At 49.1% G+C, this 16,794-nt stretch overlaps 1 protein-coding gene across 1 annotated transcript in view; it reads right to left on the bottom strand.

The window, feature by feature from the left end:
* The window catches only part of Fam83f (family with sequence similarity 83, member F), a 28,579-nt gene that overhangs the window by 9,715 nt on the left and 2,070 nt on the right, over positions 1-16,794 (bottom strand). The window contains exons 2-3 of the mRNA NM_145986.2: positions 627-794; positions 57-178 (exon numbers count right to left, since the gene is read on the bottom strand). Coding sequence (NP_666098.2) covers positions 57-178; positions 627-794 — 290 coding nt within the window. The remainder of the gene's footprint in view (positions 1-56; positions 179-626; positions 795-16,794) is intronic.

Below are 16,794 nucleotides of genomic sequence, written 5' to 3'. Positions count from 1 at the left end.
AACAATTTCCATGAATACAGGTCCCCTGGGCCCTCCCCTGAGCTGGCCCAACATACCTGAAAGAGCCGGTAGCTACTTTGTCCCCATCGACCATCAGGAACTTTGATGAGAGAGTCCCCTTGATCTTCCCCATGGGCATGTAGAACCCAATTCCTGTCACAGAGCGGACACGGATGTTCTGTTGAGAAGAGGAGAAAGACATAGTGCCCTGTTTTGGGAGACCTCGAGGCTCTGTATCAAGGCCTTGCTTTGGGAGAGGTCCACAGACCCTTACTGCTGCCTGAGTCTTTCCAAAATTCTCTGCTTGCTTTAGCTTTACATATTTTACTTTGTACAAGAGAGTTCTTGCTTAAAGTTCCCCCCGAAGAGCTGCAGCCTTATGTTGAACCTGACAGTGAAGTCAATGGTTCTACAGACTGACCGGCCCGAGGCTGGGTCACAGCTGCCTCCTTCAGCCTCAGCAGCTCTAGGACAACATTTAGGATATACAAATAAGCAGTTACAAGTTCCTGAGGCTTGGCTTCACATAGAAGGAAAAATATTGAGATCTTGAACTTCAGCCTGAGCCCCTGAGCTTAGGAGGAGGCAGGAGGAGGGCCCATAACCTGTCCCAGTGGTGAACTCACCCGAATGCGGAAGTCTGCAAGCTCTAGGCCCTGACACATCTCCAAAAAGTATTTCACTCCACCCTCATCCAGGATGATGTATACAGGAACCCGGCGTTTACAGGCAGCATCCACAATGTCTTGGAATATATCCCCATCAGTGAAAAGATCCATGACCACAGCAATGACCTGGACAGAGAAGGTGCTGCTGAGACTGCTGTCACTGATACGTGTTCTGAGACACACCTGCCCAGAGAGGACCACCTTGCTTTGGGACAACTGATGACCAGGAGTCAAAAACCCTACCTACCACTACTCCTATATTCTCCAAAATTCTACCCACACTTTAGAACATACTGAATTCAGGTGAAGGGCCTGAGGGTGCAGGTTCTGCTGCAGGTACTTCATTATGGATAAACCCCAGCTTGCTCTGGAGATTTCTATAACTCTTCAAAAACCGTAGCAGAAGAGGACTGGGAGTCTGGAAAGAGCAGATGTGAGGAGATGCTATGGAGAGGTGCAAGGGGCCCATCAGCCACGGATCTGCGTGAACAGCAGGCCTGGGCACGCTATCTCCCAGCAGCTGTGCAAAGTCCTGGACATCTCCAGTGCTGATGCTGGTAGAGCTAGAGTTGGCCAGGTACCCCTGACCTCTGATGTTCAGCACCCCCTCAACCCATCATCAAATTAAGAACAGTGCTCAGGAACCCACACATACAAAAAGCAGCCTTGATTGGTCCCCTTAGAAGCAGTTTTTGCCCCAGGGAAGACCTAGTTTTCTAACTTGAGCTGCTTCCATTTTTCTACACAAACTATCCCCTGTCCCAGCCCTAAGGGTTTTCTTGTGGGCTCCTAACACTGTAGACCTGTAGACCCACCATTTCTACTTATATACGACCCTGGGCAAGACACTAGACCTCAGTAAGAGTGGAGATGCCCTGAACTTTATACATTTACCATGAGAATTAGAGATAAGGCATGTGAGATGCCACACATCCTACTACACAGTAAGTCCTCAATCAACAGTAGTTTTAAATACAGACTCTTCAGCCGGGCCAACTCTGGCAGGAAAATGGAGCTAATAATGGTATCTACCTCAGTGTGTTGATGACTCAATACACACATTGACACTTGGAACAATGCTGGGCTTCTATCACCTACAACACTGTCACCGCACGTCAGCATTGTCACACTACAGCTCGCCATGAGTCCAGCCTTTGAGGTCTCCCTATCCTCCCACTTCGTACAATATCACTTACTGATCTCCCTAGCGCTTTCCTTTGCCAATCATTAACGTCCACAGGATGATGACTGAGCCCCCATAGGCACACGAGGATCTAAAGACAGATAAGTTACAATTGCCACCAGGATGATAAGCCTCTTATACAAAGTAACTAAGGCATAAGGTGAAAGAGATAAAGGCCTTAAGAGTTACACAAGTGACATGTGATATGCAGGGAGAGATAGGTAGCTCTGCTTCCAGCCAGGCAAAGGGAAGAATAAAACAAGCATTACAGTGAATAGGATGTCCTAGGGAAGGCACAGGGTGAGGACCAAGCAGGGAACCTAGCTGGGTTCCTGGCAAGGAGCACTCCAGCTGAGCTGAGAGAATGTGCCTTCCTTGCTTTGAGGAACCGACAACATGAAAATTCCTGACAAGAGGCACAGCTCCAGCAGAGACACTATGGACCACCACGGTCCTTAATTCTACACTAACTTGGCTGGGCCGCAGAGTTCAGATACTTAGTGTAATACTATTCTGGATGTTTCCATAAAGGTATATTTTAGGCTTCAAATAAGTAGACTCTCTTCTTTTGTGTGTGTGTGGCATCTCCAATCAGTCCATGGCCTTTATAGACAAGACTGACTTCTCCTGAACAGGAAGAAATTCTGCAAGCCTCATGCCTCTGAACTTGGACTACAACTCTCCCCTAGCTCTCTAGCCTTCTTGCTGACCCAGAGGTTTTAGACTTTTGTCTAAAAATCAATCTCTGTAGCAAGGTGTGGTGGTGCATAACTGTACTAGCTCTTGGAAGGTGGAGGCAGGAAACCAGGTGGCATCGTCATCATCGGCATTGTCCGCATAGCCACACACATACACAGACAGACAGACGGGCAGGCAGGCAGACACTGCTGATTCTGATTCTCTGGAAAGCCCTGACTAATGCAGGCTGAGGATGGGGGTGATCATGCACTAAAATACTCCCCGAGTTCTCATGCTCTTTGGGGAGCTTTTTAAATCTGATTCTTTGCACTCTATTGGGAAGGACTATTATTCCCATTTCACAGCTGAGGAAAGTAAATGCACAGGAGCTAAGAGTGTCCCTAAAGCTACACAGCTGGCACACGGCAAAGCAAGAAGCAGGGCTGTCTGACCCAAGACCGCATTTCACCGATGCATGATATCTTAGAGACATCGAATCAAAAAAAAAAAAAACCTATTCTTAGAAAGGACTAAAGTCAGACAAATATCTAGAGAGACTAACAGAAAGAAGAGATACAAACAGAATGCAGAATGAAAAGAAGAATTAATTACAGATATGGTGGAGCTCTAAGGAATAGTAAAACATGAGCTAGGTGAAGTGGGGAACTGTCTAGACTAAAGTGTGTGTGCTATGAGACAATAGAACCACACCAGGCCAAGTACCCAGGCAACCTCTTAGATCTCAGCATGGGTCTGTAAAGGAAGAGGGAATCAGACACTCTCTGCAGCTTCCCTTGGGAATCGAAGAATTGGCATCAGTTTCAATCTTTCTCTGGGAGACAAGGTAAGGAAAGAGGCACAGGGTAGGTGCTCCTTAGCTGACTGAAGCAATGAATGAGTTCCACATTCAGATCTTAGCTCGTTTCTAAGACTTATTTTATTTGTATCTGTGTGGATCTAAACATGTGCCACATCCTTGCAAGTGCTGGAGGAAGCCAGCGAGAGCACAGGATCTCCTGGAAGTGGCGTTCCAGGTGCCTGTGAACCGCCTGATGTGGGTGCTGGGAACAGAACCCAGGCCTTCTGCAAGAGCAGCAAGCACTCTTACCTGCTGAGCCGTCTCTCCAGATACTTCTCCTCAAAAGAATGCTGGCTCATCTCTGTAATCCCAGCTTCAGGACGCACACAGAGGAGAATCAGGAGTTCAAGGTCATCTTTGACCACAAAGTAAGTTCCATAACAGCCTAGCCTACAAGAGGCACTCAACATACATACTGAAAATGTTGTACTGAAATCTACAGCGCAATACTACTTATATAAAGTAGTCTTATGATACTGTATATTTTTCTAGACACAAACATGTCAAGGACTTACACAGCACAGGAGAGAGGAATGAGGAAGAAGTGAGGAAGGGGAATAGGAGAGGGCCTTTGGTGAACTGATGACAGTAGTGTAGTGTGAACTATGGAATATGTCAGTTCTGCACATGAGGCCAACCAATCAAACAAAACTGATGCCCAAGTCCTCCAGTGGGGCTGACACAGCCCAGTGTAGGTGTGAATGGGAAGGGTAGGGTGGCCTTTGCGGAGGAGGTGTATGGTCCTGCAGAGAGTGGATACAGTCTTGATGACCTGAGTTTGAACCCTAGGATCCAGGTAAAGGTGGGCAGGGAGAACGTTTCACCTCCACACCCCTACCATGACCACCTCCTCAAGCCAGCGCTGTCTGAGGCCACAGTTCACTGCCCTCTCTCATTTCTAAACTGTCCCCAGTGTCCACCTCAGAGTCATTCCATGTCACCCAGAGCTGCCTGGGAGCCCCACTTTGATTTTTTTCATAACTGAAAAAGCAAGCAAGAACATTAAGACTTGTGCCGGCCGCCACCTGAGAATGTAAAAGGCAGCAAGTTCCGAGGACTATCTTGCAAGAGGCTGGGTCTCAGATACCCTGGTGAGAGTCAGCCATCTGTGTCACTACCAATTAAACAATGAAATATCTGGAGTCAGGAAAAAAATCAATTGTGTACTGACTCTTGCAATCTAGTTGTGGAGGGGTGATAATTACCCTGCGCTCTGGTCTCAGAGGACCCCAGCGTGACATTTATTCTCAGCATCAAGCCTCAGAAAACCAATTCCCTACCCCTCCGCCGCAGCACTGGATGTGCCCATGATTCTCCATGCCAAGTCTAACTTCAAGGCTTCTGGTGACGATGGAGGTTGAGGTTGACAAAATAGACAAATAAATAAATGTAACTTAAAAATAAAATAAAATATTTACAACAGACTCAGAATCCAGGGAAACAGATTTGGTTAGGAGAGAAAATCACGGCCCCTTCTGGTTGGCTCCATATCCAGCATCCTTCACCTGGTTACCTACTGAGGCGAGACTCGGCCGAGAGAGAGAGAGGTTAATTCGAGCTGGCAGTTGTTTAGAAGCTGTCGAAGGCATACTGGCAAGGAGGCTCTGATGCTGCAGGACTCCTCATGGGGTGTTTCCATAGCTCATCATCTCCTCCTTTGATAGCCTGCCCAGGCAGCAGGGGCGGGGGAGTGGGAGGAGGGTGTTAGGGAGCCCTAGGATGCCCTTCTATCTGCCATTCAACTTTAATGACTCCTCTAGCTTTCCAGCTTCTTTTCTTAATTGCCATCAGAGGACAGAGAGGAGGAGGGCTCTGCCTTGCCCTGCAGCCCCCATATGTTTAGATGACCCAGGCTACAGAAGGCTCTGACAGATGTTCACACACAGAGCTGCTGGCTGCTGGGACATATCCTCTGGCCTGCTTTACGGGCACTTCCAAATTCAGCATCCTTCCAGTCACAGACAAAGCCAGAGTCTTGGCTTTTCCTCCTCACTGATCAAATCCTACCAGTCCTCACTCCTCACGGTGCTCTGTGAACCCTCTCTGGGTCACTAACCTCTTGCCGTTCTCCTGAATACTCTCGTCCTAGCACAGAACCCCGCCTCTTGTTTAACTTCTGAAAAAGCTTTGTGGCTTGTCCCTTCTGTCCCCTCTGCCCTCTGATTTCCTCCATAGCCTAAAACAAGGCTGATAAAACAGTTGGTCCCATGACCCTCAAAGGGTTCAAACTTTTAAGAGTGCTGGCATCAGCAGGGTCCATCAGTGGGGCAAGTCTCACCCTGCCATTTGTTTTGGGTCATTCAGCATGACCTACAATAACCTTAATCCTGGACCTCTCTGTTGCATTAGTGACAGCTGGCACTGGAGCACTTTGCTGTGGCTCTTTAGGGGATTTGACAGCACCCTTGGCGTCTACTCACTCGTACCAGCACCACTGCCCCAGGGATGAAAAACCAAGTATTTCTAGCTAACAACAAGTAAATAACCGTCTCCTTTGAGTATGTAATATCACACAGCTCAGCCTCTGTTTCTGAACCTTCCATAACCTAATGAAGTATCTATACAGCTTTTAAAACTCCAAGACTTTCCTCAGCCCCTCCTCTCAGAAATGTTAACCATAGTCTGCTTCCTGCCCATCTGTATTCTAAGCAAACAACAGAGGCTCAGGGCACTCCAGTGTAACGTCTGTCATCTCTCTGTCCCCTCTCAGACTGTGGGCTTCTGATAGCAGGCACCGGCAGGTTTCTTTCAGAATTTCTACCCCTTGGCAAAGAAAAGCGCTCAGGACAGGCTGTTCTCCAAATCTAAATGGAGATGTGCATATCTGCTGTGCATGGCGACAGCTTTGCAGTGTCCTTCTTTATTTCATTAATGACAAGAAACTGAGAGAAAAGATACCAAGTAAGGTTTTTGGTGAGACGGTTTAGTTGCAGTTCTTCCTCAGGGGCAGAGAGAATGATGTGATAGCCTCAACAACCACTCACAAGCCTGGTGGCTTTGTTTTCACTCTGCTTACCAAAGATCCTGAAGGAGCAGCCAGCCCTGAATGAGAACAGTATTATCCGAGAGAGTGAGCTCCTACATCAAGGAAACCAGGCCAGGAGGCAGGGCCTTTTCCAGCACACAGCAAGTGCCTTTGTGCAACTCCATAAGGCAGCCTTTTCTCTAAGTCAGCATGCAAGGTCAGGGAGTACAGAGCATGTGAGTGCCAGCCCCCACAAGGCCACCTGACCGTGTCCACATGCAGGGCGCCATTGTATGTGGCCTCTATGTTCAGAAATATTTCAAACATAAGAATCTCTGAGAGTCAGGGAGAGACTCAGATAGCAATTAGCCCAGTTCCAGTGTTCAAGGCATCCAGAGGGGTCCTAGGACAACCGGGGACTAAGAAGCTCAGGGTTCTGACTCCAGACTCAGGGTTTTTCTGCATCAGGAGTTGTTACCCACAGGCAACATGGACATAACAAGCTACAAAACCCTAAGCCACCTGAGGGAACACAAAAACCAGGATGCCAGTGGAGCCTGTGGGTGGAGACAGATAACACAGTTCTCCCCACAAGCTTCCCTAGCTCACGTGATGTGGATCTAAAGGCTCCGTGGGCAGGCGTAGATGCAGGTACCTGTAAGATCACAATCTTCATCATTTCTCTGCAGAGGGAAACCCAACAACTGCCCTCAGATCTATGCTGGTGAAAGCCACTTCTCTTGATGGAGGAAGAAAAAAAGAGCCTGGGGGTGCTCTGCCCCTGTCTGAGCCTGGGGCCCAACTTGCAGCCCACATTCCTCGCCTTGCAGAGCTGTTGTGAGTTTGGATAAGGTCGTGACTGAAATTCCAAGATCACCTGTGCAGTTATGAGGCATCATTAAACTCACTTGCTATCAGGCTAACTCCCCACACCTTTAGCCTTCTGGTTAAGACAGGCAGAACCTGGGCAAACAGGTCCAGCTGCTGCCTCCCAGAATAGCCACCAGTCTGGTTATTCTACATGGGGTGGGAGGTAGGTTTGCTAGGGTTCAGAGCAGCCCTTCCCTTTCCCACTGCCGAGGGCCACGCTGGCTGGGTCTGTACTCAAACACCTTTGACTGTGGAATCCCTTTCTATTCTATCCCTCAAGAAGTCAAGTTTACAGAGCCACACTCAGCTTTTAGCACGTAAAGGATCACTGCGAGCCACGCCAAGGATGGGGGATGGGAGCGGTGCTGTTGAGAATATGGATTCTATGACCAAAGACTATGATACCTGGCTCCCCCCAAAACGCAGATCAGCACCTCTACCCTCCCCTAGGTAGTCTGAGTGCAAAGTGGGTGGATCACCTTGAGTGAAGGCTGCTGTTTGAAAGAGAATATATAACCCCAAGGCAGGAGGCCTTTCTGCTGTGTGGCTTGGAGCCACTTACTCACTGTTAAAGGGGAAGGGCACATCTTCACAGGGCTCTTCTGGTCTGTGCGTGGTATACACACATGAGTGTGTGCATGCCCAAAGCCTGTAGAGCTCACTGCACAGTTAAGAAGCTCCCAGAGTATGGAAATGATTCTCCCAGTGGAAGCTCTGGCCACATGGCAAGGGCCTTCTTTGTTACCAACACTGCAAAGGCTCCATGTGAATGAGGAGTAGTCTCGACCCTAACCGAGGGCAGCCAGGTATAAAGATGGTTAAGCAGACCAAGGTAACCCTAAGAGGAAGGGATTCAGGCTGCAGGACCTACCTCCTACAAGAACACTCGCCAGTCTGAACATCAACCTCTTTTGTTTGCTTCCACCCTGGCCTAAATCCGCACAGTCCAAAAGTACAGTAGGGAAAACAGACTTTGGAATTTGGAGTTCCGTATTGGCTGTGAGATAGAGACAAGTTGCTTAATTTCTCTGACATTCATCTGGAAAATGTGGCTATTTCACGGTCCTTAGAAAAGAAATGCAATACTATCCGGACAGAGCTGCATATGTTATCTTCCCCAGACGGCCTCCCTCTACCCTTCCTCCTTGATGGGGTCTGACACACAAGGTTCTCAGCATTGACTAACTGGATACAAGCTTACCCTGTCCTGGTCATTCTCCCTTCCTGTGTATGGATCTTATAACACAACCCAAGTATGCCCTATCTTGACCCAACTACTCCATGGCTCCCAACTGCCTACAGAAGCAAGCCACAGGCAGGCTGAAGGTATTCCACATTTTCTGGACCTAAAGCAAGCTTGTTCTTCTTATCCCCCCACCCCAACAATAAGTTCACAGAGATGACTCTGCTCTCCAAACACTTGAGCAGGCTTGGGACCTTACACCTCAACTCAGGCTCTCAGCACTCCGTCCATGTGGTGTTGGTCCTGCTCCATCCAGGTCCCTGGTCTGCCCTTACAGAGGCTGTTCCAGGATCATTCTCTCCCTAGTCCCCAGTGCAGCATGCAGCCTCCCTTGGATGCATGTCTGCTCAGGCCTATCCCTGCTAGGCCCATGCTGGTGTTTCCATGTGCACACAGCAGACTTACTAAGCAGGGGATCTCCACACAGGGGATTCCCTCCAGAGCAGATGATGTGGTTTGGGCCTGAATTCTACCCACCAAGAAGGCAGAACCAACGCCAGGCTTTCAACAAGGTCCTGTTCCCTGTGTGGCTGCCAGGCTGCTGCCACCCGACCAGTGGGACTTCTGAGCTTTGTCAGCCTCAGCTTCCCAGCTGTCTGGAGCCATGTTACAATGTTTTGGGCTCACTAATTAGACATCATTAAACAGGAGGCTCCCTGGTTGCACTGGCAGACACAGGAAGCCAACTGTGCCCAGGCAGGCCACTTCCTCTCTAGACGCCTCAGCCTCAGTTCAGAACCCTGTCTGTGCTCCTGCGGGGTGGAGCTCACTGCTGCATGCTGGGACTCACTTTCTACTCATCTAGCCCTATGACACCTATACTGGACATGGGCTGAATGAAGAGGACATACAAAGGAGACCTGACCCAAGCCGGCTCTCCAGAGAAAGAAGACATATATACCCACACGAGCAAGATCAACTCATTCCCCCACCATGAAGCACGCGTGACCTGCTGGGGCGTGAGTGCAGCAGTTCTGCTTAAGATCCTAGGCCAGCTTTTCTCTGCCCCAAGGCATGCTTCTGGGATGACTTCCCCTGCACTAAGTTGGTGTTAATTAGTGAAAATGATCTAATGCAAGCTCATTTTAACATTAGCTTAAAGCCAAACATAATTAGGAAGATAAATCAGCTACTAAAAAAAAAAAATCCAATGAAGATTCACAAACGAGCTTTTGGATCATCTACTAGTCTGGGTTATGTCCTTGCACCCAGGCCCTCCTGCAAGGCACTGAGAGCAAGGCACTGAGAGCAAGGCACAGCTCATGAAATGCCTGACTAGGTGTTTCCTGATGGATCTGCCAGAGTGGGTCAACAGGTTGGCAGCTTGCCTGGAAGGTCCTGAGAAGCAACAGGAGCGATCTGAGGCCACTGTCAGGTGATATGGCCTTGGGAGGGCTTCCCCAGAGAGGTGGGGTGTGTGCAAAGGGAGGTGGAGTAAGGGGTAGACTCAGGGATGGGCTGGCGGTGAAGGCAGTCAGCCACATACTCGGAGGAGGGGAGCTGGTCACTCAGTGCTCAAGGCCTTCAGCCGTGTCAGCCCACCCACTGCCTACCCTGCCCTGCACAAAGAGCTGAGTTAGCCCTCAGTGAGCCTAGACTCACTGGGAACTCAGCAGACACAGGCAAGCCTTGTCTCAGTTACCACTCAGCTCCACTACTGACCAGCAGTGTGACCTCATCCTCTCTGACCCTCGGTTCCCTCGTCTATAATATAGTACATTGCTGGACTGTTGCTACACAGTCTGAAAGGCCTGTCGGGCTGCAGATGGGGTTTTGTGAGTAAAGCAAGTTCCTAGCACACACAGCCCTGGGTGACATCTTCAGCATTACAAAAACCAAACATCTAGCTTAAGTACTCAGTAAATAATAGCTATGGATACCATATCCCACTCCTCACTGTACCTAAATTTACTTTCTTTCGGCCTCACCCATTAGACCTAGGCAAAGTTCACATTTAATTCACCTGTCAATTTCTGGTAGTTGGCGCATAAGACACGCTGAGCAGAGGCACCAATAGGAAGATTCTCTGGACAGTCTGAAAACCTTTGTGGGAAGCTGAGGTCTTTCCCACTCTGCCCTCCAGGAGCCACAGAAAGGGAAAGTCCTGGTCTCTACTTCCAACCCACCACCTCTCTGACTCATTATGAAAGAGGGAGAGGGGAGGGGGAGGGGGACTTATCCAGAGCCTCCCGTGTGCCCAGCACAACGATGACCCGCCAACACAGTACCCAGGATGAGAGCGCAGATCATCAGGAAGCCGGGCCAGAGACACCAATCATTAGAAAGTCATCGGCTCTCTTCCAGGGCTAAGAGTCTGGGATCATTAGCCAGTGAGGACTCCATGGAGAGAAGGAAAGGGAAATTTGGAGAAAGCCAGAGCTCCAAGGAAGGCTGGCTGCTCAGCACACCTGGGGGGTTGCAGCAGGGGGTACCTAGGGTTTGCTAGTCAGTGCCAAGAGCCAGGGCAGGCGGGCAGCCCTGCAAGACCTCTGTTCTCTTCTCTGCTTTCTCCCAGCTCAGATTGGCAGCTAGCCCCAGAACAGGCTCTGCTTTGTACACTCTATGAGGGAGGAAGGGCTGGCCAGTAGCCAGCCAAAAGGAGGCAGCATCCCGAGGGCTAAGAACATGGAGGGGGAGGGGTGTTAGTATGGGAATTCCTAAAAGGGTCCTTGCCTTTTAGGGAACCCACAAGACCAGGGGCTATGCCCAAAGAGGACAATACAGAGGATCTACCCACACCCCTTACGCCTGTGTTACCTGCCTCAACACTGTCTTGTCTCCCTGACTCAGCCCAGATCAGGGCAGCTAACAGTATGGGCTTGTCTGTCTCCAAAGCCAGTTTACAAGCCTCCAGGATCTGACGGCAAAGCATACTGATGACAAATACATTTTCACTGTTTCTAGAAGTTTCAGAGGGAAGAAGAGATGGTTCCAAAGTACAGTTCCCAAGAATAACGTACACTTGCCCAAGGACATATCTGGGTGGGATTTCGGTCTTAGGACCTCATATGTCCCATGAGCCTCAGGATTAGATAAAGGAAGCAGGCCCTCTCCTTTCTCAACAGTTTTAACCTTGCCTCACAGAAATCCTTTTGTCTGCCTGTATCACTCACTCTTCTCAGGACATAGTCCTTGGTGATTCTTAGCACAATCTTGTAAACAACACAGCAAAAATCACCCCCATGTTACAGATGTAGAAATAAAGGCCCAGCTAGGTTAAGTGATTTGCCCTGGGACAAGCCCGGCTTCCGTCATCAGATGCCTCTCTCCGGTGATGGCTTGGATCATCTGAGATCTCTGCCCAGCAGACCCTGCTTTACAACCAGGAATCCCAGAGATCACGAATATGCTTACTAAAGCCCCATTTCCTATGTTCTATTCTGGGACTAGTGGGAGGGTACACACTTCTGTCCGAATTTTAGGAACCCATAGTGTAAGATTTCTAAGAGGTTACCCCACTCTCCCCAAAGAGAGAAATGAACCAAGCTACAATCAGCTTAGCAGCCTAGCTCACTTCTGGCTGGTGACTCTTCTCCCCGGAAGCTGTAGGTCTCTATAGTCAAAGGGTCTGGGGGCTGTTGCTAGACCCTGGCTGAGCCTGTGCAGGTAGTCAGGCCCTTCCAGGGACTACCTCAAGTACATAGTCTCTTCCCAGTTTAGGGGAGGGTAGGGTGGGTGTTTCCATGCTTTTCTGTCTCATTACTCCCTACTCACAGCGGAGTCCAAAGGGATCCCAGCCTAAGGGTTTGGGTGCCACAGGCTAACAGCCAACTCCCTCTGCCTCCACCAAAGCAAGGCCAGTGAATACACTAAAAGGGGGACTGAGGGGCAGGTGCTGAGTTTCTCTATAGAAACAGAAACTGCATCTCCCCAGAGTCCCAGGCCCTGAGGCTGGCAGCTCTCAGTGCAGCTCCCCTCTGTTGCTCACAGAAAGAAGCAGCTATTTCTCAGGACAATTAACATCTCTGCTGCTGGTAAGCTTAGCTCCCACAGACATTCCCTCCTTTTTTAAAGTATCTAGAAACCTAGACACTGTCCCATCTATTTTATTGGTTAGCAGACTCAACTGGGAAGAGATCTGTCCAAAGGAGCCCAGCTCCTAAGAGGATGGCTGGATCAAGACAGAAGATAAGATCCTTCAACTTCAAAGCCTGGCTTCTGTCACTGTCATGGAAGTCGGGGCTCCATTACTCAAAGATCCCAGCTCCCCAAAACAATGACTGAGCACAAAGACAGACTTAAAATTCCGCAGCCAACATGCCTAGAGATTTCAGAGGAAGCCCAGACAAGCTGGGGCAAGAACCAGAGGCCCGTGGAGCTAGAACTGGAAATGTAGAAGGGCCACTACCCATGAGCCCTCATGAAACAAGGACCCCAGAACTGCCCACGTGTGTCTGAGACAATGCTCATGTAGAATAGTCACTTGTGGGAAGGCAGAAGAGTTGAGAGAGGGAGCAGTATGTGTGAACCGCAGACCCCTGGGCTGCTCGGAGAGGCTGCCTTTGGCTCTGTGCATTTAAATTAGCTTCTAAGAGCAGCTCAGGCTGGGGCATGGTGGCACATGCCTATACTTAGGAGGCCGACGTGGAAGGATCACTGCAGGTTTGGGCCAGCTTGCACTATGTAGTAGTACAACCTGGGCTACATAGAGAGACTGGGTTGTTTTGAAAAGTGGGGGAGAGGGGCAGCTCAGCTAATCAATTGCCCTGCTGAGGTAGAAAGGGAGAAGGATAAGACAGGGAGCTAGGCACAGGACCAGCGGTGAGGGCAGTGTAAGTGAGCATAGTATCCAACTCTCCAATGTTATCATGGACGTCTCTTCTTCCTTTTTCAGTTTCCACACATATGTGGCATGCATGTTATTTGCACACATGTGTGGGTGCACATGCATGTGGATGCTGGGGATCATCCTTGACAACTCTTCCACTTTTAGTCTTTGAGGCAAGGTCTCTCAATTGAACTCAGAGCACATCAAACGCTAGCCTTGCTAGCCAGCTTGTTCTGGGATCGCCTGTCTCTACCTTCTTTGATTGAAATGTATATGTAAGCCACTACAGTCACCCACTTTTACATGGGCTCTGGTGGTTTGAACTCTGGTCCTCATGCTTGCCCAGTAACTACTTTGACCATAGACATCTCCCTGCCTATCCCCTGCTCCCCTAGGGAGTGACATCGTCTACTTCTCTGTAAGTCAATCGCTAGCACCGAACCTAGTGCAGACAAGACACTCAACTTGGTACCATTTGTTGAGTATGGCTGGAGACTGATGGCCATGGGAGAAGATAAGCCTGTCACCTGAAAAACCAGGTCTCTTGGTGACATGGCCAAGACTTTGCATATTCCTTGGGCACGGCATCCCAGCTGTTCACCCTTGCTTCCTGACACCTGTCTGGCCAAAGCTGCTTTATCTACCATACCATGTGCTTTGGAGCCTGGAGCCTCTCTCCAATTCTCCTCAGCCTTAGTCCACTCCATTCTTTTGTACCTCAGGGTTCCTCCATGACATGAGAATAATGCCTGTCTTACGATAAGAAGGAAATCAACAGTTCACGGAGTAGTGGGAAGCTGGTGTAGTTAGAATGTGAGATCCGGGAATATTGGAGTCAGGAGTCAAATGGATTCCACTGGTCATAAGGACAAGCCCAGGCTTGGTGCCACCTCACCCTTCTTCTGGCTAGATGAGATGTTCGGACAGCTTCAAAGAGCCTTTGCTAACCTGGCTTAGGGGTGGGACTGGTGTCTCTCCCGCCACACCTTCTCTAAAGCATTTGTCATACTGAATTAGAAGGATGGATTAGCAGGCTATTACTACTTAAGAGCAGGGGCAAGTCTCGTCCACCTCTTTTCCACTAATGCACTGTAACACTCAGGAGACCTCCATGATCGAAGGCATGCAAGGCCTCGTAGCAGCCAGCCCAGTGGACTGAGGTGGTCTGCGCCTCTGACTCTGGCTTCCCAGTTTTCCAAGGGGTCTTGCTGCAGGATAGATACTCCCTGGATGTCTGAGCTGCCCATACAGCAGAAGCTTGCTTGCCCTGGTCTTCCTTGTTAGCATGGCACAGGCCAGGGTTTCTAAAAGGCTTAGAGTTTTCGTAGACAAAGGACATCATTAATGATGCCAGAATAAGCAGATCTCTCGAGGCAGAAAAGCAACAGAAACCACCCCACAAGCAAACACAGCTGGATCTTTGAATGCTGAGTAGCAGCACAGCTTGGGAAAGCTTTTCTGCCATTTTCAGAAGTCCAGAGAATGGCTAGTTAAAGCTGAACTCCCTCGGAGGCTTTTCTTCCATGGATAGGGACCACCACCATACTGACCCACACCCTCACTGGGGTCATACCTGGGTCTTCCTCCCCAAACCAAAATTGTGTTTTGTTGTTCTGTTTTTGTTTGTTTGTTTTTGGAGACAGGGTTTCTCTGTGTAGCCCTGGCTGTACTGGAACTCACTCTTAGACCAGGCTGGCCTCGAACTCAGAGATCCTTCTGTCTCTGCCTCGAGAGTGCTGGAAATAAAGGCAAAATTGTTTTCAAAGTGCCCCCTTAGGCTCCTTTTTCCGTTTCCCTTTCTCTTTACTGGAGTGGAAGAATCCCTTGTGTGGTCAAGTCACGGCAACTCCCTCTTTCTTACCTGTCTTTTGGGAACAAAAATAATAGCATTTTATAAGATTATTCTGAGGATTAAATGAAATAAAACCCAGAATCCCTCGACTGCCTTCCCTCCAAGGTCGTGAGATCTCAGCACACCACCTATCATCTCTCAGCCCTGAGGCTGCCAGACACTCCTAGGAAACATGGGAAACTCCCTCCTTCAGGGCGAACAGGGAAGGCAATCTGATTTGATTGCCAAGGAAATGGGCTTGCCAGTAGGATGAGCAAGGGGCAGGGCCAGGCAGTGGTCAGGACATGCTGCTGCATTTGGAGTGCAGGGTAGAGATCTGGGTCTTCCAATAACTACACAGGTGACCTTTAAGCAAACTTCCTTCCCGCTCTGTGCCTCAGTTTCCTCACTTGTACATACCCCTACCACACCCCACAAAGTCCTCGGCTCCCTCCAATCAAACTATTTTGCATTTTGAAGCAAGAGCAACTTCCCACTTCCTGCTCAGCAGTCTCTAAGGGAGAGACTGACAGCGCAGTTTCCTCTCAGTCCTCCCTCCAAACCTGCAACCCACCTGCCACAGGCGGCCAGCCTCCCAGGTACAGCCTCAAAACTCCCTTTCGTTTCTAGCAGAAGCTTCACTTGAAGGGCAAAGTCCACAGCTTGGATCTTTATGGCTAGTGCCCGGCATACAGTAGACTCTCTGGAAACATGTTATCAGGTCAATCTGCACATACAGTATGGGTTCACTGGCAACATAGTCTGTTAAATATTTATTTAAAGAGTTAAGAAAGCCCTACCATACAGGTCATGGAAGGCACTGTGGAGCAGGGCCTGGTGTCTGCCTTCTAACCGGGGTAACAGGATGGATACCACAGCTTGTGGACTGTACTATATCCATTCAAACTCCATGCAGAATCCCACCGTACCGTGACAAAGGGCAGCAGGTTAGGGTAGTGCAGTGGTTCAGAGCTAGGGCTTCAGTGTTTGGATTCTGCCTCTGCTGTTTACTAAGTTAGGCAAATAACTTAACTGTCCTAGTAACTTAACTGCCCTGCGTTGGGGATGCAGAGATGGCTCAGCGGTTAAGAGCACTGACTGCTCTCCCCAGAGGTCCTGAGCTCAATTCCCAGCAACCACGTGGTGGCTCACAACCATCTGTAATGGGATCCGATGCCCTCTTCTTCTGGTGTGTCTGAAGACAGCAACAGTGTACTCACATACATTAAAAACAAACTGTCCTGCATTTTGTTGTTTGTTTGGTTTTTTTCTCCAAATATAAGGAAAACTTCTGTCTTGCCCAGAGTATGAGACAGGGCTTGGGCAGTGAAGGTTTGCTGCTAAACTTGACAGCCTAGCTGCTATTTGTGCTCTGAGCCTCAGTTTCCTTACTATAAAAGAGAGCGACGTACACAGGCTCAGCTCCCAACAAACAAACTGCTTTGTATTTTGAAAGAAAAGAACTCTCTCATTTCCCACTCAGTACTCCACTGAGACTGCCCATCCCAGTTTTTTTTTTTTTTTTTTTAATCTGCCATTCCAAACCTACAACTCACTTCCCACTGGGAGAAAAGAGAGATGGATTCCTGCAAGTTATCCTCTGACCTACCAACACACACACACACACACACACACACACACACACACAATTTCAGTCAACTTCTGAAAGCAAATGACCAAAAACACAGTGGGTGACATGTCACAAGCTAAGTAAATTAGTTTGGTGAAT

The sequence above is a fragment of the Mus musculus genome, chromosome 15 (genome assembly GCF_000001635.26).
Source record: "Mus musculus strain C57BL/6J chromosome 15, GRCm38.p6 C57BL/6J".
NCBI classification, from domain to species: Eukaryota; Metazoa; Chordata; class Mammalia; order Rodentia; family Muridae; genus Mus; species Mus musculus.
The sequence above is the reverse complement of the archived record's forward strand: the minus strand, read 5'-3'. Positions and strand labels throughout refer to the sequence as shown.